Source organism: Falco punctatus (assembly GCF_963210335.1).
Source record: "Falco punctatus genome assembly, chromosome: 5".
NCBI classification, from domain to species: domain Eukaryota; kingdom Metazoa; phylum Chordata; class Aves; order Falconiformes; family Falconidae; genus Falco; species Falco punctatus.
The window spans coordinates 29,792,405-29,818,406 of NC_137584.1; the positions used below are offsets into that span (position 1 = coordinate 29,792,405).

General features: G+C 36.6%; 1 protein-coding gene across 3 annotated transcripts in view; it reads right to left on the reverse strand.

Moving 5' to 3' along the window:
* The window catches only part of ROCK2 (Rho associated coiled-coil containing protein kinase 2), a 123,186-nt gene that overhangs the window by 34,140 nt on the left and 63,044 nt on the right, over positions 1-26,002 (reverse strand). For all 3 annotated transcript variants that reach the window (XM_080390643.1, XM_080390642.1, XM_080390644.1), the window contains exons 3-10: positions 21,897-21,997; positions 15,199-15,336; positions 12,468-12,728; positions 6,645-6,789; positions 4,571-4,709; positions 2,792-2,883; positions 1,807-1,966; positions 1,145-1,208 (exon numbers count right to left, since the gene is read on the reverse strand). In XM_080390643.1, the coding sequence (XP_080246769.1) occupies positions 1,145-1,208; positions 1,807-1,966; positions 2,792-2,883; positions 4,571-4,709; positions 6,645-6,789; positions 12,468-12,728; positions 15,199-15,336; positions 21,897-21,997 (1,100 nt within the window). The remainder of the gene's footprint in view (positions 1-1,144; positions 1,209-1,806; positions 1,967-2,791; positions 2,884-4,570; positions 4,710-6,644; positions 6,790-12,467; positions 12,729-15,198; positions 15,337-21,896; positions 21,998-26,002) is intronic.

The following is a 26,002-nucleotide window of genomic DNA, read 5'->3' on the forward strand; positions in this document are numbered from 1 at the left end:
ACATTTATTTTCCTCCCTTCCCCCTCTTCCTCTACCCCTCAAACATGAAATGTAAAACTGTTGTTTTCTAAAACACTTTATAATTGTTACGATTAGAAGATTCTCATAACAGGGACACTGAAAAGGACATCAAAACTGGAGATTCATTGCTTAAGAAAATACAAATAAAAAAAGTTATCAGAAGTGAAATGCAAAATTTTACCAACTACATTTACTATCACAACACAAAGCAAGTAAGCAAGTATCACAAATGTGACACTGTTTTAAACAGCAGTAGCATTTCTTTTTTAAAAGGAAACTCTAAAACTAGGAATCTACTCAGCAATGACAGGAAGGAATGAAGTAGAATCTTATAAACATTTGCATTTAAATTTATGCTAGCCATTACATAATGCACTTCCTTTACTTATTTTGAAATCAACTTTGAAAAGGAGTTGTAAGTTTTTAAGAAATGTTAGCAATATACTATCCACACTTGAATAATACAAATGTTTAAGTAACATAATGAAATAAGTACATAAAAATTCCATAGCATTCTCCTGACATCTGCAAATTTCCATTCAATTGTCAATCTTCAAAACTGGATAAACATGCTCCATACACTCAATTCAACTGAGAATATGATTTAAACATTCCATTAGCACTGCAGATGGCAATTTAGTTTTCTGAACTCTGAATAAATCAGACAAGTGTGGAGCCAGAATTCACAACTTTCCGGAAAGTGATGCTGTTTGTGGCAAACAGAGCCTTACACATTCATTTTCCAAACAAATTCTAGATGCCAAAAGAATTCAAGAAAAATCTGTATTCATTCATCTTTATACTACAGTACCACAATGCCTGAGTACAACTGCTTCAAAATACAACTGGTTTACTGTTAACAATTTGGTGAATAAACATTTAAGATATTTCACATTTACATAAATTACGTAGTAATTTTTTTATTCCTTTCATAATTCAAATAAAACATACTTACCTCCTTACTGTCCTGTAAATAGAAAATATCATTTTTATTGAGGATCATTAAAAGACAAAAAGCCCCCCCCCAAATTTCTTGCAAACTTACTTCAGACTTTGCCTTTTCTTAACAGACTTAACAAAATTAGTTAATCATACCATTAATACTTACGAAAAAAACACTAACCTCATTTTTACTAGATTGCACAGATTCATTTTCTCTGCAAGACTGTGAGGAGTCACTTAGCAACCTGTCAAAAACAAAAACAAATCCCTCCAGCTCTTATTCAAGTTTTCAAAAACTCTGGCAACCTTGCCAATCAACTTGTTTTAATCAATTCTCTCAAGTCTTAATTTGTCTTACACTAGTCTCAGAATGAAGCCTGTTTTATTTCAGTATGAGTGCGTCTTTACGATTTGAATCTTTTCTTAAGTATAACCTATGTTTTCAAATCCATAGCAGCTTATAATTTTTTAATTAAAACAATTACTTCTCAAGTATCCAAGCTGAGTCCTAACAAGCTATTATCTTGTGTAAACTTTTTTCTAAGGCTACTAATAAAAAGCTGGTTTTGAAATAAATTACAAATCTATCAGTATTTTAACCCTTAAAGATTTAAGAGGCTATGTAATTTTGTGCATATAAAAACACTGTTTAGTCAGTTATTGAAATAACCAGAATAGCAGCAAATGATAAATTCTACTTAAACTTTGTGGTTTTATCTTCACAATTAGACATACATGAATATAATGCAATGAATAAATTATGTACCTAGAGTGAAAAAAGGATAGGATATAAGAAAAATCTGCAGGTATCTTTCTAAAAATGCATATTAAAGTATCACATACAAATTGTCTCTATAGTAGGTAAATCCTATAAAAGGCAGCTGGTTTCCCACGAAGGCTTTGGGGATTGGAAAGGTTTCCACGTCTCCCTTGTCGTCCTCAATGTCATCAAAATTACTGCTATCTATATCACTGCTAAGCTCAGGAACAACAGGAGCAGCAGCTATAAAAAGGGGGAAAAAGATCAGCTTCACTCCAAGATTCAGCCACTTGCTATATACTGGTATCTCTATAGTGTTAAAAGACTGTAATATAAGCTGCCCTGCTAGTTAAACATGTATTAACCATGCAGCAGATCTGTAAATACTACTGTGAACATTTTTTTCCTTGAGAAATCTATTTTTACATTAGTTGCCTAATGCATAGAGTATCTAATGTGCAAAACATATTTACTAAGGTAACCACATTTGAGAATAGAACTCTAAATACAATCATCATTTTAAGAAACTTCAGTAAATATATGACTTTAGAAGTTACCAGCAAGCTCATGATCTGAACTGACATATTTCGGCTTTTTTTACCTAAAGCTATCAAGTTCACAATGCCTTACATGAAACGCAGTAAAACTTACAAGACCGCAGTCAAACCACTGTCTTAACTACCAGAATGTAAAAAAAAACCCAACCAACCAAAAAAAAACCCACCCCAGACCAAAACAAAACAACAAAAGCCACAGAGAAACAGAACCTAACATGCATTCTTTTTAGTTTGAATTCTGAAAGACCCAGTTCTGTTGTTCAAGACGGACATCGATACATTAATAGCATAATAAAGGCAAGGGTAATTCCAGTAGGAAATGTATATTTACTAACGCTTATTGATTCAGTTTTTATAATACAAGTGATAAATATGGAAGTTTGAGCAAGATTCTTGACAGATGGACAATGCTTCATTTATATAGCTTAAAGTTTCTTTCATGACTACTACTGCAAATACGAATGAATAGATTTTTTTCGGAAAAACAGAACTTTCAAGCTAATTTACTTACTCTCTCGAATGTTGTCCCAGTTCCACTGATCACTCTTGAAGAAAGGGTGATGCTTTATTTCTTCTACCCCTTTTCTCCCAAGTCGCACATCCCTAAACAGAGCAATTAAGCCAAATTCACATTAGGTAAAACAGCCCTTGTTTTTTGTTATTTAAATTCTGACTTGCTCATAAGCAGCAAATAAACTTTCAGTAGAGATTGTCTGTGTTACCCACATTAATGGTCAAACAACAAAAAAATTAAAACCCACCAGCTTCTGTTCTATAGTTTCTTACGCAAAATGTACTCTGCTTCTTAGCACAAACTCTCTCTGCGACTGCTAAAATGCTCAGAATTTAGAGTCTGCCACGTGGGGAGTAAAGCAAGAAAGAGAGCACTGAGGCAAAAACTAACAAAAAAATAAAAAAAAAACCCGAAGAAAAAAAAACCAAAACAACAAAACCCCAACATCCTTGGGGGAAAAAAACCTGCAAAAGTTCCGTGTCTGCCAAACCACATGACCAACCTTAAGACGCAAGTGAAGGAAGGTCTAACTTAGTGCACAGAACAGCTATTCAAAGCTGGACTGAAACAAATATTTTAAGAATTCCATCCTCTGCCCCATAACTAACCCTGACACATCTTCTGCTGATATTTGCAGTAAAGTACATCTTAAGTGAAACAAGAAACCTTTAGTTTGACTAGAAAAATCTCTCTTTAAAACTGTCTACAAGAACAGGATATAAAAACAATGCATGTAAAAGTACTAATAAATGATAGGGTCGATACTTGTTCTTTAAGTGCTTCAGCAGTGATGATGCATATGGAAAGAAGGGATCTGTTTCAATTGAATTGCTCAAGCACTATATTAAACATAAACAGGAAGACGGACACACGTAGTGGAAGTACACCTCACTGCATTTAGATTATTAAATTCTACTCACATTTTCTCTCTACCCTTCAGCTACTATAAGTGAAAAACACTGTTAAAGCACATCCTTCCTGTGTCACCACAATCCTGCGCAACAGAGCAAACAATCTCTCTTTGAATGCAAAAACCATAATAAGGCAATTTTTTTCCCCCTAATCCCTCATTCTATAAAAGCTAGATGTTGTGTTGTAGCCAAATTCAGGTGACCACAGGAAAGCTAAGAAGGCATCATCGATCTAGAGTTAACTATGCACCTACAGCATTCTTCTTTTAAATCAAAGCAATTGAGAATGGCCTCTGCTTTCGGGAACTAAAGAAAATGTAAGTGTTTAGGTTAAGGCTCAGTTCCACAAAGGGAGACCTCTAGGATCTATTTATAGCCAAAACAATATCCTTGCTGGTTTGTTAGCTGTATTTGTCAATTAATCCAACAAAATAAATGAAAAACAGTTCTAACATTCTAAGAAAGCTTAAACTAACTCAGTAAATACATGTTTATTGTCATAAAAGTATTTGCTTTCATTGTTTTAAGTAACACCTGTTTAGACACTTGAGCACAACTCGGTCCCTGCCTCGGAGCTACAAATTACTTTCAGTCTCAGAGATTTGTTACTGTATTATATACTGCAATTGGAAGGATCTGTCTGGCACAAACTGTGTTGTTAACAAGAGCTGTCAGAATTGTGCATAGAAATAAAATACAATACCTGGAAAAAACACCCCAAAAGAAAAACTAGAGAGCAAGACATTTTGCAGGAGAGATTTGAACAGAGATTAAGAGAACTAATGGAAGGAATTAATTTTTACAATGTGCATGTGCTAATACCACCCCAAAATAAAAACAGTACCAGAATAATACATGCATTTACCTATCAGTTAAAAAGGCACAGATAAGGTTCTTTGCATGCTTAGAGATTTCCACGTCATCCGGGAAATGTAATGAGTTCTTATGATCCATAATTTTACTGTATGTTCCTACTAGTGAGTCTGCATAAAAAGGAGTATCACCTGAAAATAAAATAGTAAATTAGCTGTAATTTTGAGTCATGTTCAAGTCACGTGAGTTTTTTGAAAAAGACAAAAGGTATAAAGAAAAGTCTACAAGCAGTTTTACCTAAAGTAGCCTTTTATTTAACTCCCCCCCCCCCCAAACAGTAAAATTGGAATGCAGTGTTCAAAATAATGTATGTTACAAATGGTTCAGCTCAGTAATCAGAATGGTGCATCTTTTACATAAATCTTTTCTCACAACTAATTCACAGGTTTAATAGAGAAGGTGCTCTTTCCTCCATCCTGGTGTGCTGCATGCAGGCGGGGATCACTGGCAGGGCAGTCAGCATGCTGATCGCATGCTTCCAAAAAGATACTGAAAATTTGAAAAGCTCGGTACATGAAAAAATGTATGAACAGAACAACAGACAAAACCCATTCAGCTTTCAAATAAAATATAAATGCAACAATCCTACCTTTAGCCTCTTTCTGTCATTTCATGGCAAAATAAGAAATTAGTACACACAAGCTTGAATTAAAACTTCTAGAATTTTAGTAGATTCATTAGGTTACCATGCCGGTACCTTTGAGGGGGGGAGCACTGATATTAGGTGCTGCTTCTCTCCTTCCACACCTTCCCCTTCTCAATTGTCTTCAGTCTCAAAAATAGCTTTGAGTTAGACACCACCTCAAAACTAACCTAAGTGACTGAACTAATGTTAGGATTCATCCTGTGACAAACATTTTAGCTTTTAGTTTAGCACACAACAAAAAGCAGTATTGTTTTCACTGCATCTTTACTGAAATCAGAACAACAGGATGCTTTCCATGCTTTCTTTGAAGTATAACGCTTTAGAGGACAACAGGCAGAACCTGATATGTAAACACAAACAAAACCAGATACGGTGTGTTTTTTTCCCAACATGTGGGAAGTGGAGAAATTAAATAAGATTTCACTTTAAAAAATGTTCTCATTAGAAGCATAAAAAGGGGAGAATCCTCCGCCAGATACAAGGGGGACAGGGGGAGGAGGTTCAGAGAAAACATTCTGTACAGTGATGTCCAATATTTTAGTCACTGAAGAATTTTATTTACTACTAAATTTGTTTATGAGAGACTATTTATTATGAACCATGTTTTTTCTAAGTCAAAATTCCTTAATTCTGAAAGACACAGTGATTGTAATATCATCATATATCCAAATATCTTTCCTGGCTCAGGATACCAGAAACATCACATCTGCAGTATTCCCAGAACATGCTGAATTGGATTTTTAATAATTATATGCTCAATTCCATCCTTCTCCAGACTATAACACTGATCCTTACTGTAGTTTAAGACGCAGATGACTCATCTTCTTAACAGATTATATTCTATGTTCGTTGCCATAGCAGTCCAGTATATTTTACTGGAAAATCCTGACTCAAACATAAAAGAAAGAATCAGGCCATACTTCCATAGTCATTCTGACCTAACAGAAGTCATTGCTAGTGCTGGGCAGAAAAAAAAAAAAAAGGGGGGGGGGGGGGGGGGAGGATGACAGACAGACACAAAAGGAAGAAAGAAGAAAAAAAGGAAGAGAAAAAGGGCAGTCCTGCCCTTCCCATTCCTTTCCCATCTCTGCATCCGTGAAAACTCAGTACTGCTCCTGAGGTGGCACAAATGTTCATGAGATGGTGAGGTAGCTGGTAGCTGACCCTGGTTAAAACTATTCTAAGAATTAGTTTTAAGCTGAACTGAGTCAGGGAACTAATCACTGAACAAGCACGCAAACAGCTGTTGCGGTGTAAGAGTGACAGAGAGCAAAGAGAACAAGAATGAAGCAACAGCATCAGACAAAAGTCAGAAGCTGTTAGATAGTGAGGTACGACCAGTCCCCTTGCAGCAAAGTACAGCTAAAGGCACAATAAAGACTCGACAATAATCTCATTAGCAGAAGAAATTGCTACTTACCAACTAGCATCTCAAAAAGGAAAACTCCTACAGACCACCAGTCACATTCCCGTCCATAATAACCATCACCCCCTTGAGATTTCAGAACTTCAGGCGATATGTAGTCGGGGGTTCCCACAGCTGTATCACAGCGCACCATACCTGTCTGTGCAACAGTAAGAATTCAAATAGCTCAATTAAAATACCTCTGAGTCTTTAAATTATTTGTCTCTTAGCAACCAGAAAAACATAAAAAATATAGCCAAAAATATTTTTTGGTGTTTGAAAGACTTTTTACTCCAGAAGCAATATGGATTGAAATGACAATTCCTGGTAATGTGCTCTCCCTCTGCCTACTCTATCGCAGGTTTTCTTGATCACATCTTTCAAAAATTGACCAATTTTATTATTTTTAGTAGTGGTTTCAATATGAAGCTACACACCGTATCAGACTGCTCCTTATCTCACTGAATTCAGGGACAAACTTCCAAATAATTTTTATAAGCTATGGGTTCTAGGCTCTACATAGTAGATACATAACATTTTTAATTTAATTCAGAGAATAAATCAAGTTATAGGTAATTTTTATAGTCACACCTTTGTTTTTATTAGAAGATATGGGGGGGGAAAAAGTTTTTTTTTTAAGAATAGCAAAGCTTTTTTTTTAAAAAAAGTAATTTTTATTAACATATTAACACAGTTTTATTAATAGAATGCTTCATCCTCTTTGCTTCACACAGAGACTAAAAATGCAGGGGCTAAATGACGCAGAAGCATCGTCAGATCTGCCAGCATGCTGGTTCAGACTTAGAAGCCTTGTTTCCTTTAATCAAATTCACTGCATTTGTTCCAGGGAGACCAGATGGATGAATGAGATGAAATCCTGGATGAAGTCAGAGAAGTAACAAAAATACACTCATCTTTATTCTGCCTCTCAACCTGAAATCTTTAAATCATCTGACAATTCTTTGTGCATTTTGCCATCGGAATGAATGGCAATAGATACCAATTCTGAGTATTAACACAGAATATTAGTAGAAATAACTGAAGTCAAAATTCATATTTAAAGAAAAGAAGAGAAACATTCTGCTTTGGGAATTGTATTGACATGTAAAAATTAGACACCAAATTACAATGTTTCTTTTCACACATAATATGAACTGCCAAAAGCTTTTATTTATGTACTACACCAGAATCCTGGAAAGTCATCAAACTGGCAAGCAAAAACTAAAGTGATGACTAAATACTGCAGAGACCTAAGGAGTACTTCAAACGTCCTCCTGGCAAATGCCTATCATCTTCTACAACTCCACGCTGAAGCTGAAACCTAAAAGAAGATTTAACTTCTCAGTTCCAGAATGAAGAGGAGGTTAACTTCTGCTTTCTATACTATTAACCAGACAGTACGCAGCTTTATCATCCTGGAATAAGAAAATGAAGTTAACTCTTTTCAGAAGAGTGCATTCCTTGGACAAAGAAGAATACAGATGAACACATTTTAACACCGGGAAATAAACTAAGACCCAAAGGCTCCAGAAATCTGAAGCTGAGAACGTTCAAAAATGGATCTGGCACATGGCAGGAATCATTATTTGAATATTCTGCTTGTAACAGCACTCTGTGTACAAACCTACAGGTCTTCTCTGAAACTTAAGCCTCTCTTTTACTTTGAACACAGAAGGAATTGCTCTAGGCTCATGTGATTCTGCTGATCTCGTAGGACTGTGGCATCTTGGTGGCCTCCAACGCCGGTGCATGTCTATCTCTTCCTATCCAAATGCAAAATTACAACAAGGGAAAGTCCAATTCTTCACTCAGTGAAGACGGGCTGAAAGTACCTGAATCCCTCCCTGGGAAAGAAGCTTCTTTAAAAACAAGTCACTGAAACAGTTCTGAAGGATTTCTTTGAAGATTGCAGCTTCAGTCACAGTCTCATCACCTTGACACCTAACCACTTAATAGCACTCCATCTCCCATTCCTCTATAATTAATACAACAAAACAAGAACACTTTTTAATAGGTTATACATGTTGACATTTGCTGAAGTCTTATGCAAACAAAGCAGAGGTTGTGCCAAAAAAAAATCCAGCCCTACCCAAGTCTGATGGCTGGTATGTAGCAACAAAAAAAGTTCTTTCCATTGACATTACAGATGCTAAAGAACTCCAGGTAACAACACCTTAAGTTTTCAGACAAGATGTCAAAGAATTGAGCAGTAAAACAAAAAAATATTTCTACAGTTAAAAAGGCCCTGCATGCTAACATCAGTTTTCAATGGGCTGTATCTCTCTGAAGCACATGGATTTGGTTGTAATTACTGCCCATAGAACTCTCTACCTTCCATCTCAGGAACAAAACCAAAAATGCACTCACAGAGTCACAGAACAGCCTGGGTTGGAAGGGACCGTAAAAGATCATCTGGCCCAACTGGTCACGGGAAAGGTAGCCTACTATCACCCCGTCCAACTGCATCTTGAAAACCTCCAGTAGCAGGGATTCTACCATGTCCCTGGGGAAGGTTGGTTCATTTTCACCTGAATACAGTATTCCCGGATTTCTGTTCCTCTCATTCATACCCTTTTTCTTTCAAAGAACTTGGGTGTTGCTCTGCACATATTTTTTAAGCACCGGATACTCTTCATACCACAGGCGGACTAGCTTCCATGATCACTGGCATGAAAACCAAGTAACCAGGGAAGCCCTCTCGGTGTAGTACGTGGAATCGTGACAGTTCCTACATTCTGCACGATGACTTCTGCCTTCTGTACTTCAGCATTTGAAGAGATCTAAAGGGTACTGTTTGGACAAAGTGTTGCTCCTGTGTTTCAAACACTAAGCCTCTCTTTTATGCCCGAGTAGCATATTTACTATAGCAGTTCTCAGACAAAGCCTCCTTTTGGGGATCTCAGGCCAGTGTTTTTTATCTGAGAATTTTCTCATCACCTCAAAAGATCAAGGTGGATCTTGGAACTCATCTCCTGCATCTATGTGAGAGATGTGCAGTGCAGAATTTTAAAAAAGGCTGTGCAGGAGACACAGCATGTTCTCTACAGCTTATGACAACCTGGTGGTGAGGCTGTAGTGTGTCCTAGAGAATTACTATATTGCTGAACACAAAACAGTTCAGTTTTCATCCTCAGGATTTCCATCAGACCTGAATCACTTGCTGTCTTGAACCAAGGCTGAGAATCAGGCTTTCACTCCCTCATTAAGTTCTCTTCAGTAAACAAGAGCTGGAGACTGCTTGTGTAGGAACATCAGGATAGCTCAGACAGGTGTCAACACTGCACCCAGGCTTGCGCCGCATGCTGCAGACAATGAACTGATGCAAGAAGGATCCAGCAGTGTCTTGGACAAGCTTCAATGAGAAGCTGAGTTCTAAAAAGAGGAACACGCTCTTTCTCCCAGCTGAGCTGCCTGAGCTGAGGTAATAATCCCAAATGGTAAACACCTCTTCTTTTACTCCTGTCTTTTTTCAACAGGTCACCTCTAAACCTGTGCTCTTCTAAAGGCTCAGTTAGCACAAGACAGCATTATGTGCTCAGCCGGGCAACACTAGGAGTTGCTGATAACAATACCTACTGAAGCTAACTACAGTCTAGCTTCTTGCAGCAAACCTGAAGGTTACGGTCTGGTAAAACCTGCCCTGGGCTACCTTATCATACCTAAATACCAAATGGGAACCACAATTCCTACTAAACCTTTAGGGCCTGCTCCATTCTTTATTCAATTATAGAAATACTCACCTTGTTGCAGATTTTTAAAAAAAGCAAAAAATAATAATAAAAAAACCACCAACCACAAACCCCAAAACTATCACAACTGAGTTATATGAACAGGTCAGCTCCTTTTACGTTGGAAAAGACCACTCAAGCACTTAACAATTCTTTTCACATACTGGTAAAGAGGAATTGTGCTGCAAGTGTCTGGACTGGCCTGCAAGGCTTAAGAGGACACTGAATTCAACTTCATAGCAAAGATCAAGAAAGTCACTCAGCAAATTGCAGCATAATTTTTCCTGGGCTCTCAACAAACACAAGGAAGATGCTAATGTGCACAACTGCTACAAGAATTCAAACCAGAAAAAATAAATAAGTATTGGCTAAGCATATATTTTCTAGAAATCATCCTGCCAGCACCAATATTATATTTACACAGCTGGGATGTGTTCATGTTTTGTAAGAAATAGCATGAGATTTGGAGAGAATCCAGAACCTCTCAACTTCTAAAGCTTCCTGTATTAAAAATATTTGCCATTCCACTGAGTCTGAGGAACATGAAGAACCTAACATGTAATCTGTTAAAAAATTAACTTCTTCAGGAGATCACTAGTTCATTGATGATGCCCAGTCCAAACTGGAGCTCACTGTAACTCTCCATAAGAAACATGCATGCACTTCTCACACTGATAATATGATCAACCACAGCTTAGGATTCCATTCTTTTAAAAACAACAATGAAAAAGAAAAAAAAGGCTTAGGTTCACCATTTCTGGGTTCCCTAAAATAGGGTAAAGGATCACTTTTTTGGTAGATTTGTATTATGAACTTTTTGATGCCTTTTTATTGTCTTTTATGATGAACAACAGACTCCTTTAAGGCCTACAATCCATTTGTGTAAAACCAAGGTTAATTTTTTAAGGACTAAATTAAGAGATCAACTAATACTTTTGATTTTTTCAGTTAAAGTAAATGCTGTCCCCTAAAATACAGGCAAGTAAATCAAAGTAAAGGTAAACTGCCTTTAGAACAACTACTTTTTCAGCAATACTATACTACTGAAGCTCAGTAAACAGCAGTAGTTGTTCAATGAAGTTAATATATTGTCACAGGAAAGAAAAAAACCAAAAAACTCAAACAAACCCTAACCAGAGACAGTACTTCTAGATACAGCTGAGGAGACATTAAATTAATTATGCAAATGCAAATCAAGTAGACTGCCGAGACCATACCAAGCACTGCCTAAACAATACAGGGGGGAGGAAAAAAAAATTGCACATTAAAGCAAAAAAGCTTAAAAAGATCATCCTTGACAATGTTAATACAGAAACCTTTCAAAGGCCAAGCAAATCATCACACAGATTCATACACAGTTTTTTTAGAATCTGTTGTAATTTTTAACAGGAAGAATATATTGTGTAAATTACAGCATAACTTTGTCATGAAAGATTTTAGAACTGCATACTACAAATGGTAGCTTCACTTTTAAGTCTCCTTTAATAATATAAAGTATTACATCTCTTAAAAATACTCTTATACAATCTCATTAGAAAACTATATTTGGCTGTACATCTAAAATCTGGACAATTAAAATGTGTGACACCTTGACAAATACCTGACAAATTTTAATCAATATATCACATGCCACCGCTGCGTTACTGTGACCTCATTTTAACGACCACTAGAGGATGCTATGAGAACGATTAGACACAGTGGAAAAAAAAATAAAAAAAATAAAGGGACTGTATCTTGCCTACAAAATAATTTAATTTACAGAAAAATTTCAGTTTATGAACTGTTCCAAGGTTACTAATGTTGAAACTAGGAGTTGTCTCATAAGCTTTTCAGACATTTGGCAAAAAGATGAATCTCAAATTCATAAACACGTATGCTTTCAAAAATAACAGAAAGTAAGTTTACAACCTTCTTCCGTGTGCTAGAACAGTTTCTTATAGAAAATGTTACTCTATTTCAAGTGCCCTTTTATTTAAAATTAGGAAACAAGGAACAGCTTTCTAACCAAGTGGGCCATTTGATGAATATTCCTTTGGGTATTATAATTCGTAAGAAAATAACCTTAGAATTACAGTTTCATAGATGATAAATTATTCAGCTGCATACTTACTTCATCCATTTTCATGCAAGTGCCAAAATCTGCCAGCTTCAGATGCCCATATTTATCTAAAAGCATATTGTCAGGCTTCACATCTCTGTGTATCAAGCCCATGGAGTGAATTGCATCAAGTGCAAGAACAACTTCGGCTGTATAGAACTTGGCCCATTTCTCAGGCACATCGTAATTGCTCATAAGGTTTACAAGATCTCCACCTGGCATGTATTCCATTACCATGTACAAGTATTTGTCATCTTGAAAGGCACAAAATAGCTGCAAGATTAAAAGAAAGGAAAAGAAAAAGTGCAATTACTTTTCAGAGACAACTAGGAAAAAGAATAAAGCCCTTTATCTTGAACCTTCATTAAACTTGAGACCTGAGCATGTTTTCAAGACTGATGTAAAGTAACTTCATTTTTTATATTCAGATAACCTACATTTTCTATTGATTATGACAGTACCTTGAAATTTACTGAACTTTAAAATCTCATTTCCATTAAGCAAGCAAAAAATATTTCCTGATTACTTCAGTTGTATAAGCTTCTGTGTACACGTGTTTCTTGGCATTAAAAAGTATCACTGAGTCAAAATGCAACATTCCAAATCTGAGAAAGGGAGCATCATGCATTCATTTGAAAATAGCTTGATCGTGAAGAGCATCTTAGACTGTTCCTAATTTTGTATATTATAAATCTCCCTATTTCTGCACATATTTACAAAAACACTTATCACCACTAATTTTGTGCTAAATGAACACGTATATTGAAACAAGAAAGAAAAGAATAATTTCTTTGTATTGTATTATAGTTGCCTTCAGGAACTTTTTTTTTTTTTACAATGAAGTAACAGTCTGGTATAGGTTGCAGCTAGTATGTTTCCTACAGGCATGACAGTGAAACTAAGTTTAGTTTCTTTAAAATGTATTTCAGCATGCATTAAAATACATTTAAAATGTATTTTCAGGTCTCACACCTTACTGCTGTGGGAATACTGCTCCTTTACATTAAACACTAAAATGATTCAAATCTTTAAGCTACCCAGACAAAATTTAAAGGCAACTGAGAAAAAGGATGCGTGAAGGGAAGACATCAAAAACAGCGAGTTTGTGAAGGATGAGGAACCATGAAAGGCCAGAATGTTATTAAGGAGATACGAACTTTAGACTAAAATTAATTGTATATTGGTGTCAGAAGACCTGTATTATAAATACAGATATTAATACATACATATAGCACTGGTTTTTTGTTTGTTTTGTTGTTTTTTTTTCACAAATGGATAGTAGTATATACAGTATACAATATAATGCATTTAGTCATTAAAATCTAAATTAAAATTCAAAATAGTCTCTGTATTCTTACATGTAAAGATATTAATACAACATAATAATAAATAACAATACTATGCCATTATACACTACTTTTGTTATTGCCTCCAAGGGATTTAATTTTTCTTTTAAAAATTATCTAGGGCTATGGTTTCACTTGTTTTTCCACATAAAAAAGAAGGCACAGAGCAGCAGTGCGATCTGTCCCAGTTTCTAGCTCAGAACAGGACATACATTTTCTTAAAATCACTTCAATATTCTATCCCACTGGACTACATTCTCTAAATACATCACATTAATACATTCCATCATAGAAGGCACAATTGCAACTACACTTTGACTAATTTGCTATTTACAAATGCACACACACGTTTATATCATGCTTGCTACACTTCCCTTTAAAAATTGAGCGTCATACATTTCTTATTACTTCCAACTGCACGTGAAAAACAAAAATAACTCCAGACAACTACTGTCATTACAACAAAAACAAAGAACTAAATAAAAATTCATCTATTTGGTTGTTTCTGCTGAATATAGGCAAGAACACAGAATACGTTCATAAAAGCAAAACATCTAAACAAAAAACCCTTGTAAAACATTTTTTGCATGTATGAGGTAAAGCGTTATGAAGAATACATGGAAAGCTTAAGGCCATTCTTTACTTATTTAAATATACAGAAGCATGTCAACATATGTGAAAGCATTTAAATGTATTAATTATTAAACAAAATCAAGTACTATTTCTCCAAGCATATGCTTTCACTACTCATTTTATTAATTCGTGTAATTTACCAGTTATAACAAATTGCAATATTGAGTACTAATTTTTCCCAAAGGCATAATTCATATTACAAATGTGATGATAATGCATGTTGAGAGACAGCTGCAAGCAACTGTGTTCACAACCAGCTGAAGAAGGCAACTCTGCATTACTTGGATATTACTTCTGAGCTGTGACGTGATAACTGAGCACTAAACAGAAGATAGTTTCAAGCAAATGACTGCTACAACCTCCTGTCTTGCAGGAGACCAGAAGTATACACTCATCCACCTACCAAATCACAGCTGAAAAGACAGTAACTACTTAAAGCACTGATCAACTGACTATATCGTAAAGGAAAGACTAGAAATAATGTTGACATTTGGTTTTGTATTTCCATACAGCATTTTTCTTAGTTGGAAAAATAACCTCCCTATTATTAAAAAAAATATCTGTTTAATTCTGGTTTATGATGCATTTGTAGTGACTAAAACGTAAATTAATCTACTTTCTAATACAGCCAAATCCACAAAACTCAGTGAAATTACTGCAAATATGTATTTTTAAGAAATAAAATATCAACGTAAACCATTATTTGAGTTTAGATGTAAATTCAAAACCAGGTTTATTATTATTATTTTACACATCTTCATTACCTGAACCACCCATGGACTGTTGGCGAAGGCCATGATATCTCTTTCTTCCCAGAAAAAGGCTGAATCTGATCTCTTGATCATTTCAAATTTACTAAGTAGCTTCATTGCATAAACCTTCTGTGTCATTTTATGGCGAACCTATTGATTGAGAAAGAAGAAAAATAACTTTTTTAAAATGCCTTCTAAAAAAATTGAATATTGGCATAGTGTACTTCTCCTGTACTAACTGCCTTCTGTGATGCAATGCCTATAGGTCTTCACCTACCATGCTTTCTGCACAGTAAAGATTTGGTAACTTCCAAACCTGGAAAGAAAAATCTAACAGCTGCTCCAAAAAACCATAGCAGGGGTGCAACAAGAATGCCAAATGAAGGAAGGTATGCTAGAGACTGGCCAACTGCTGCAGCTGCTGCTACAACCCCGGATGAAGAGCTGCAGGGCCAAGAGGTGGCCATGCCTCAGGGCTGTGGGACCTCTTAGGAGATAGCTGTTTTATTGAAGAAGCATGGATAAAAGCATTATGTTCTTCCTAACTATGGCTATGAGCATAAAACTGAGAGCTGAGTGGAGTAGTCTGCTTACTCAAATTGAAACTGATTTAAAAAAAAAATGAAAAACCAAACTCAAAAACCCCCGAACAAAACCAGCCAAACCCAAACCTCAGAATGACAGAAGTACCATCCTTCTCTACAGAACTGGAGTGTTGCTCTTAAAAATTTCTGAGTGAATGCATCTATTTCAAATCACCCTGAACACTTTAAATAAATAAATAAATAAATCTGTTCACAGAAGAGAAAAGAAATGCTTGCCTATTCCCCCTTCAAAAGTTCTGATGTGTAAGGAGAAATAAAGTGCAACTCTGCTTATATTTTTTTATTCTGAACACCATCTATCTGTTGCATTCATTCACATTAGAAATTCTGCAAGCAGTTCACTTCAGCTCCTACCAATTTTTATTTGTCACAAAAAAAGACTGCTATTTCTTAAGTAGTTCTTAAACTCCCTTTAAAAAAAAATGGTGTAAAATTAATAACATAAAACTTGTTGAGAAACTGAATTTAAAACTTTTATGACAAAATCTTGAAATATTTTTGAAAACTTTATCTGAATATGGGCATGAAACAAAATCCTTAAAGTACAGACTGTAAATTCATTATTCTGTTAATGAAATGTTAGATTTATGCCACTTTATGAAACAACTACGAAAGGATCAGCTTTTACCATTCTTGAGTGTTCCTTGCAGAAATCAAAGTCAGAAGTATTCAGCTATGTCCGAGTCAGCAGAAAAAAAGAAATTAACTGCATCTTAAGTTTCCGCATTTTTTTCTTCACATTAAAATAAAAAATTCAGTGGACTAATTTGTGAAATCAGACCTAAATGGTTACAATTTTCTGGAGCATTTAAAACCCTCGCATTTAGTAAAAAACCCGTATCTTCCAACCTCGTTTAATTATGCTATTTGAAAGAATGTTTAATAGCCTCTTTTCCTGAATACCTGTAAATGTTTCAGGTCCATTACATCTGCAGTACAAAGCTTCAGAGGCACCTATTTGATCTATAAACCTGGGAGCATCAGCCTGCTGCTCCTGAGAAACTGAACACGTTAATGTTGGTGAAGGCAACAGGAATGATCTCCAGAAACAGATCAAGTATCAGGTGCATGTGTAAATCTCGGAAAGGGTGAGAACACGAACATAAACAGGATTATTTATGAACTTGCTGTTCTTGAAATTGGGGCTTTTTGCTCTCAAGATACAGGTACAAAAGTTTTAGGATTAGTACCTTGGATAGTTTAACACTAACCAACAACCTTCTGTATAGGTAGATCAAAAAACCTCCAACCAAACACCAAATCAGAAACATGTTCTCTACATGCATTAACAATTCTACAAGCATGTATATTCTAAGATGTTAACAATCAACCAGCTAGTGAAGATGTCCTAAGAAAGGATTCTGGAAATTATCTCCTTCCCATTTACTAATCTCACATGGGATTATTTACAAAGACTTGGTACACCACTCCATATATCCATATTTATGGTATACTCCAAAAAGTAGAGCTTTTGTAATTGTTCTTAAAACTAGAAGATGCACAAAGACCAGCAACCTCAAAAAGATATTGTTTAATTGAAGATGCATTTTCTGTGAAAGTTCATGAAAGTTCTGTGATGTATTTATTTGTTTACAGTTCCTAAAATCATTGTGTACTCTTGCCCGGGTGTGGTTCGCATAGCTGCCTTCATTTACAAGAATAATTGTCTCCCACTACTTTGGGGGGGTGGGGGGGTGGGGGGAGGGGAAATTCTCGGAAAGTCAGCACAGCCTGAAGCAAGCTCATGCATAGGAGAAGCGAAGTAAACCAGAGGGACCCGAAATCATAGTCTGTGAACCTTTCTGAGGTAGTGCCAACAGGTCACTAGTTGGCTAAATTATTTCTTGAAGAAATTTCAAGATAGCTTCATTCTCTTTACAAAAATCAAGGAAATAACGCAACAACTAGCTTACTGGCACATCCAAAGACTGAGTGTGTCTTGGCATACCTTACAGGTGGAGAGACCTACTGGTGCTATTGCCCCTTTTATCACCACCATGGCCGGGCCGCTGGAGACAGCCTATTTAGCTGCTAACCACTGTGCTCTTTACCCAGAGCTGTATCTGTACATATATATAGAGACTCATATAGCAGATTATTCATGTATTAAACTGTCATGATGTTTCAATTTCTTCCAACCGTTTAAATGAACTGCCAAATTTAAACTGCAGCTCACCACAGTAACTCTCAAAATAGGCAGGAAAATCCCTTCGTGCCTTCAGCACTGAGTAACACGGCCTCGTTTAACTTAGGAAAATGCATTAAGAAATAAGAATTTCCCTCTACTCTGCTTCATCTGTCTAAGACTTTCAAGAAACAAGTGCACACAAAATGCATCCATAATTTCATGTTGGAAGACAGTCTGTAGGCAAAGAAAATAACATATCCACTTGAAGTTATCAGTTTGAGCACGTAATATTGATAATGGTACCATCTCTTTTATCATAAAAGAAAATTAAGATCTTAGAGTGGAGCTCTGAAATGAGCTCTAAGGTTTGAAATAATCACAAATATCCTAAAATACTTAATACAGCCATAAGAAATTACTACAGATAGGGTACCAAAATTCATGTTCAGACAAATTTTCAGGTAGCAGACCATGACTGCTTTTTTTTTTGTATTACTAAGGAAGTGTACACCAGCAGTGGCTGTGGAACTAAACCTAATAAAGCACTTAATGGAAAAAGTTAAACCAGCATCTGTTTACATGGGCCATGACAACCACTGGCTTGCAATGCTAAAAAATCATATAGTAAAGACAATCAGCCAGACCATCCTTTACTATGCAAATACAAGGAAGACTTAGCCTTGCTTTAGTTTTCTATTTCAGTGCATAAATAAGTCAGTCCGCTGCATCACCGCAATGTTTACTTTGTGATTAGAACTGGGAGAAGGAACTAAGGATATGTTTCAATTTCAAATCAAGATGATTTTTCCTCAAGTGAAAACAAACAACAGGTAGTCAAGATGTGCTTTCATAAATTGCTGTTTCTGCATAAACCACAAATAACATATTAAGCACCATAATTCAATTTTTCTGTCTGCCCTAGACACCAGTCACTTTTATTCAAGGCACTGCATAAGAAAAGGAGTGATCTGCAGCTGGTAATTACCTTCTTAGCTTTCCCACCACAGACCCAGCAAAGCCAGAGGCCAGAACTCAAGAGTAAAGCTTAATACTTCTGGAGCTACAAGGAAATTGTTTTTCCACCCAAGCCAGATGCTCATATCAGAGGCATCTGATCTCTCTTTACTGGAGAGTATTTTTTAGTTTTCTGGGGAGAAGAAGGGGGGCGGGGAAATGAGGCTTTTCTAAAAAATCTAGCTATAAGATACAACAGTAGAGTGTTTTCCTTCTTGCTAGAGTCTGGAAAGCTGATGTCTCCACACCACTTCCTTCACAAGAATATGCTCTACTGGGGCAGAAAGCTTGGGGGAAACAAAATTAAATGAAGGACATCACAGCAGACTATTTTATGCTGTATATTAACATACTCGGTTTTGGCTTGTTACATTTAACTATTACAAATATTTGTGCTACAAGTATTTATGCATAACAGCATACACTGATAACATGACATTCATAAATTTAACTCATGTACTTAATCATGTTTTATTTATGGTTCTTTCTGCATTAAGCCCCCACTGAAGCAAATTTCTATTTTGATCACAGAATGTATTGCAAAATATTTTGATTGCAACAAATCCGTCACCTGCAACTGTGGTGTTAACATTTTGAATGGAGTAGAAATAGATATAGCTTAGCTCAATAGTTTAAACTTGTATCATACCTTGTGAGGCAAAAAATCTAGGTATGTATGCCCTGATCACCAGCTAATATTAGTTCAGTTTTACAGCTGTATTTTTTAACCCACTGTTTTTCAGCTGTAAGACTGCATAACATTACGATTTCCACATTCCACAAAAAGTGTTCTTTTAAATTGGCATTAAGTACAGAAGAGGTCCATATGACATACAGAAGCTCCCTTCCAGTACCAAGTATTCTTAGTTGTGGTTTTGTTTTTTTTTTATTTTGGGGCTTGAAGGGCTTATTTAAAGAATTAAAAAACCCAAAACCCCATCATTATATGACCAAGTGACAATGCATTTTACCATCACACTATAATGCTGAGACAAATGAGAAGTTTGTCTTCATATCCCTCAAACTACCTAACTGCAGCACATACACTGTGAAAAATCATCAAAAATCATCTCTAGTTTAGAATTTAAATTGTGCATGACACAGTGAATTAAGAAAAAAGCCTCCATTCTAAGCCAGGACAAATTAATAAATTATTTTTGAAATGGAATGTTAAAAAGAAAACAATATTATGAAAAACTATTAAGTTCTTAGAAATACACATAAAACCAATGTATTTTGATTTTTGAAGCACATTAAAAATACAGTTCTCTTGGATGCTTCCAGCAAATATATCAGTGTGATACCCAAAAAATGCACATGACTTCTGTTATTGGGATCTCCTTTTTCATCTTCTGCGCCCCCCCCCGCCCCCAAATGCACAAGGCACTGCTCTTTACAACTTGATTCTTCACTGACTTCCCATGCAAGTTCATGAAAAAGGAATATCTCTGTTAGCTACTGTAAGTGGATATATATGATGATAAAAATGTCTAAGATAAGATTTTAAAACAAACCATTTGACGTGACTGTCAATGAAATGACAGAGAGTAGAGTGCTTTCTTACAAAGCTCCCTGCAGCAGCCCCTTCTCAACGTAAGGAAGAGGGAGCCACATTTTTATGTAATAGAGAAGAGGAAGCTACATTCACATGTTGCCACACTTGGATGAAGTTGCTTTAAAAAACAACCTAAATGAATAAAAATTGTGGATTAAATTGTTAACTGTCACATGAATAACATCTAAACTTGCAAATTACTCATGAGTCATGCAAACAGCATTAGGCTACTTGCAGGGCTTTCTTCCCAGTTCCAACAAATTTCACCAATACTAAGATGGAAAATACAAAAAATTTTATAAATGGATAATGAATTTATTGCTATTACATACTGTGTACCTCCTACAAGCACTTCAAAGCTAAGATCTCGCCAAATTCTTCAACAAAACTCCAGAACATCTTTGTATTTTCCAAAACTGCTTTACAAGACAATATGACTTTCCCACCTTCCTAGTGCAAAATTAGCACAGAACACTAAAATGGCAGTTCCATGTCAAAAGGCACAAGCAACAGGGTAATTTTTGTTACTTTGTGGCAACAAGATAATAAGCTTCAATTGCTGCAGATCAGTTGCTCCCCTTTCCATCGAGTTGTTTTACATCTCTCTTCCTCTAAAAATGCTTACACAGAAAATTATCATGCATCTGCTGGTGCAGTTATCTGTTAGCTCATTATAACTTGTCTCTGGTGTTTGTATTCTCAGATTCTGTTTGGTGCTTACATCCACAGCTTATTTCAAAACTGACATGTCAATCCATCTTTTACATATGCTCACATTTTTGTGCTATTTATCACACAGCATGTATGACATGGAAGTCTAGGAAAAATCAAAATTAAATGAAAAGCAGGCTATGCATGACACACTAAGTTACTTTTTGTATTTTGATTGCTTTTTTCTTTAAAATTTAAATTTATATTGCAGAGAAATTCTAAAGTAATCCCATTCTTACATTAGATATTATATAGGGTAATATGTTGAGTAGACAACGTTAAGTGTCTTTAAAGAAACCAAACTCAAATGAGTCATATATCAGTTAAACACAATGCAAGCATCACAATTATAAGAGCAAAACAAATTTTTTTGTTGCTTGCTCTTTGAGAGGAAGGTTTCAGGTATTGTTATACAGTGATACTTATGGCGAAAAAAAAAATAAATTAGAATTGCCATGAACTGCCTTTTTCATTTTGATCAAAGGATAAAAATGGTTTCCCAAATCCTTCCCTTCCAATCAATCATGTTTTATACGTGGATGCACTGTTTACTATGCACAGAAATTACCTCACAATAAAATGAAAGTAACACTTATTCCTTATAACAATGCATTTTTAGATATAAAGCATGCAAGACTGGGGAAGGTTTTGGCTAAAGCTGTAAATCTGTCTAATCATTAAAACACTGCATTCTTACCAGCTGCACTTCTCCAAAAGCCCCTCTTCCAATCACCTTAACAACATCATAGTCTTCAGCTTTCATTTGTAAAGCTCGGATTTTTTCCACAATCTTCTCATCTAAAACAAATAAAAGTTTTGATAATACATGTATTAACAAAATCAAGACTTTTCTCTAACATTTTTCATTTATAGTCAAAATAATATGGTTTTATTTAAATGTTTAGAGCTGCCTTGGTAATTCTTGAAATCTGCAGTCACTATTAATATCCCCTTTCATTACTGTTTGGAAACTATTAACCCTCTACCTTTAGCTGTAACAACCGAATTAGATTTTGCTGACTCTCATTTCACACCTTTAATAACCATTCACAAGCTTACAGAGAGACTCTGGTAATGAAAAGAACCAGAGATGCCTATCTTGAATTTTCAGACAATTATTCGTTGCCACCCACTGTGCTGCCAGGATCCAGACACTCCACTGATAATGCAGGAGTGTAAAGTACCTGGTACACACAAAAGCACTGCAGGTGCAACCTGTTCCTACACACCCGGAGGGTTCAACAGCAGTAAAACAGGGCGGGATATAACTCAGTAACCTTCAAATGTACAACTTCAGATTATTCAAGGATATGACTTCAGATCTACTCATTCAATCCATATGAAATATTAATTCAAGTTGACATATATCTGTGTAACTGCTGACCATCTCAAAGTACTTTTTAGTGTTCACTGCATGTGTAGTTCTACACTTTTTAAAATTAGGTGTACAATGCGCTGTTCAAGTATCCTCTGGTGCAATATTCTGTAGATAAGCTCTGTCTTTCAGCATTTTTCTTGTTGGCAGCTGTGGGAATCTGTAAGGGAAACCAGTGAGATTCTGACCTCTAACAAATTCTAAAAACATACAAGGTCCTAGACTCTTTGATTTTGTCAATGTAGCATGCCAGTGCATGCATTCCTTACTAAATGCATTTTAAAAAATGATTCTTATTACAAGGACAAAAAATAATGGGAGCAATGAATGGAATCCATAATACTCAAGGTAATCTTTCTTAAGAGTTACAAGCTTTGACGCTGCCCCCCCACACGCTCAGAGGAAGAACAAAAAAGCAAAACAGGCTGGCTGGAACGAGACCTGGGAAAAGCACGTAATTGTATCAAAAGCTGTGGATGCTCATATTCAGAGAGGAGTAGAGGTCTATATTGCACCAGATTCCTGTTTAGGGTCAAAGACTGTGGAATTCGATCCCAAGAAAGGCATTAAAGGGGATCTCAGATCTGAATTTAGGGAAAAAAGGATCAGAGGTATGGTTAATTCAGTATGACATTAAAGATTACATTGTCAGCAGTGAGTTAATAATAACTAACATCTAGTAAATAGTTTAACCATTCCTGCCTATTCATGAAAAGCAATCTGGCAGGCCACAAGCAATCCAGGAGATGCCTGACCATCAAGAACATTTCTTTTGACCCAAGTGAGCAACAAGCCCAATCAGGGAGGCACTCTGATCTGTTACTCACAAACAAGAAAGAAGTAGCCAGGGACGACAAAGTTTGTAGCAGCCTTGGCTGAAGCAACCATGCGAAGGTGGAAATTAAGACCCTGAGAGAACTGAGGAAGAAAAATAGTAGAACTTAGACTTCAGGAGAACAGACTATGGTTTGTTGAGGAAACTCACAGGCAGGATCCTGTGGGAAGCTGCTGCAGAGGGTAGAAGAGTGGGTTGATCTTCAAAGATGACATGTTCATGGCATAAAAACAGTCTGTTCAAGTTTGCTAGAAATTGAGCAGGCATGGCAGAGTGCCAGTCTGGGTGAATGGGCAACCTCAGCCTCAACTCAAGCACAAAATGTGAAGGTTTGTAACATGGAAGCGGGGATGGGCTACCCAGCAGGAATCAACCAAGCATGCAAGGATGAAACTGGGAAAGCCAAGTTCAGCTGGAATTGAAACTAGCCAGTGTTATGAAGGAAAACAAGAGCCTTTATAAATACACTGGCAATAAAAGAAAGAATAAGGTAAACGTGGGCTTGCTGCTCTCAGTGGGGTAGGGGATCAATCTAGTGCTGAAGGACATGCAGAAGGATCAAGGTACTCTATGCCTTTTTTGCCTCACACTTCACTGGCGAACTCTGCTCACAGGTCTCCCAGCTTCCTGAAACTAATAGCAGTGTGGGTGGGACGGTGAAGTATGGCAGTAGAGGAAGTCAGAGTTAAGGACCAGTAAAGCAAATTTGACATACACTCTGAGACGACACAAGATTCATCCAAGTGTGCTGGAGGAGCCAGTTAACACCATTACAAGGCTGTTATCTGTCATCACAAAAGGTCATGGCAACTCAGGGAGGCTCCTGATGACTGGTGAAGGGCAAATGTCATGTCAGTGTTCTAGAAAGGCAACAAGGAGGATCTAGAAAGCTACAGGCTGAAACAGCAGCCTAACCTCACTGCCCATGATGACCATAGAGCAAATCCTTCTGGAATCCACTTCCAAGCACCTGATGGATAAGAAAGGATGGGAACAGCCAATATGGATCTAAAAAGGACAAACTGTGTTTGATTAACCTGATTGCCTTCCATGATGAGATGTCTGTCTTGGTGGACAAGGGGAGAGCAGTACACATTTCCTTTCCTCGACTGTAGCACAACTTTCAATGCAGCATCTCAAAGTATCTTTGTAGCCAAACCAGGCTGAGATGGATTGCACAAAGAAATTACAAGGTGGGTGGAAAACTTGCTGCAGTCATGGAGTGATGGTCAGTGGTTCAAAGTTACACTGGAGGGCACCCAGACAGGATGGGTCAATGCGCAGACAGGATCCTCGCAAAGTTCCAGCAAAGACAAATGCAAGTCCGGTAGCTGGGATGAAACAACACCACACAACAGTATAGGATGGCATGCACCAGCCAGAAGGCACCTTGAGAAAGGACCTGAGAGCCCTGGTGGACAAGATGAACAAAGAGGAAAGAGCAGCAAGCCTTTGCTCTGACTTCATACAAGGCTGTGTTGGTTAATACATAACCGGTAGGCTGAGGGAAGTGATTTTTTCCCCCTCTTGTTTGTCACTTTGAGTCCATATCTGGAATGCTATGTCAAACCTTGGGCTCCTCTGTGCAAGAAAAACAACAAAACTTCCCCTAGCTTAATGGATGGCCACCAAGATGCTTAGGGAGTGGGACCGCTTGATGCTCATAGAGAAACCAAAAGAACAGGAATTGTTCAGCTTAGGGAAGTCTAAATGGCTGGCCTTAACAGAAGCTGAAAGGCAGTTTTACTTCTAAGAGGTGAAAGGTGAAAGGACAAGAGGCAACAGACAAGTTGAAACATCAGAAATCCGACTTTTTAAGAAAATAATCCTTAGACCTGGGGAATAGAGCAGACTTTCCAGTGCAGCTACAAAACCTCCCTCTTTTGAAATTTTCAAAATTTAACTGCACAAGGACCTGAACAACCTGATTAACACCAAAACTGGTTTAGCTTTGAGCAGAGTTGCACCAGTGGATCTCCAGAAGTCCTTCCTAACCTGTGGAATGCAAAAATGCAACTGAAAATTTATTCTTCTGAGGAAAAGATTAGGTGTGAAGGGGAAGCGGAGAGATTTAATGAAAAAAAAAGTTAATGAGGGAAAAAGAGTCTGCTAGTAAAGTTGTAAGGACAGAGGCAAGTAAAAAACCTCAAAAGCAGACAAATTTGCTACATTCAGTGTACCAATAAGACTGAAATAATCCAGAGTGTGAACAGGAAAAGAAGTCATGATAATTCTGAGGCCGTTTTCTATATTGAATCACAAAAGCTTAGACAGGAAGCTTAGAACAGCAAGAGTGCTTCACCCACACCAAGTTTATTATTTTGTTCATGATGTGAACTTAATTTTGCAGTTTGGGAAGGGACGACTGTGCTTGGAAGCTTAACTGCAGATCAGAAGCTTTGGCACAAGATGAGGAGGACAAATGCAAATTCACAGGAAGCAGCAGTACAGGAGTATCAGCAAGTTTCAAGTCGGAGAGAATGCGCAATTACGTGTTTGAACAAAATTTTAATTCTCATGAGGGAGGGGAATCACATTGATTTCAGATGTTTCTGGGATGTTTCAAACGTGTGAGATGAGATGGCAGGGATTT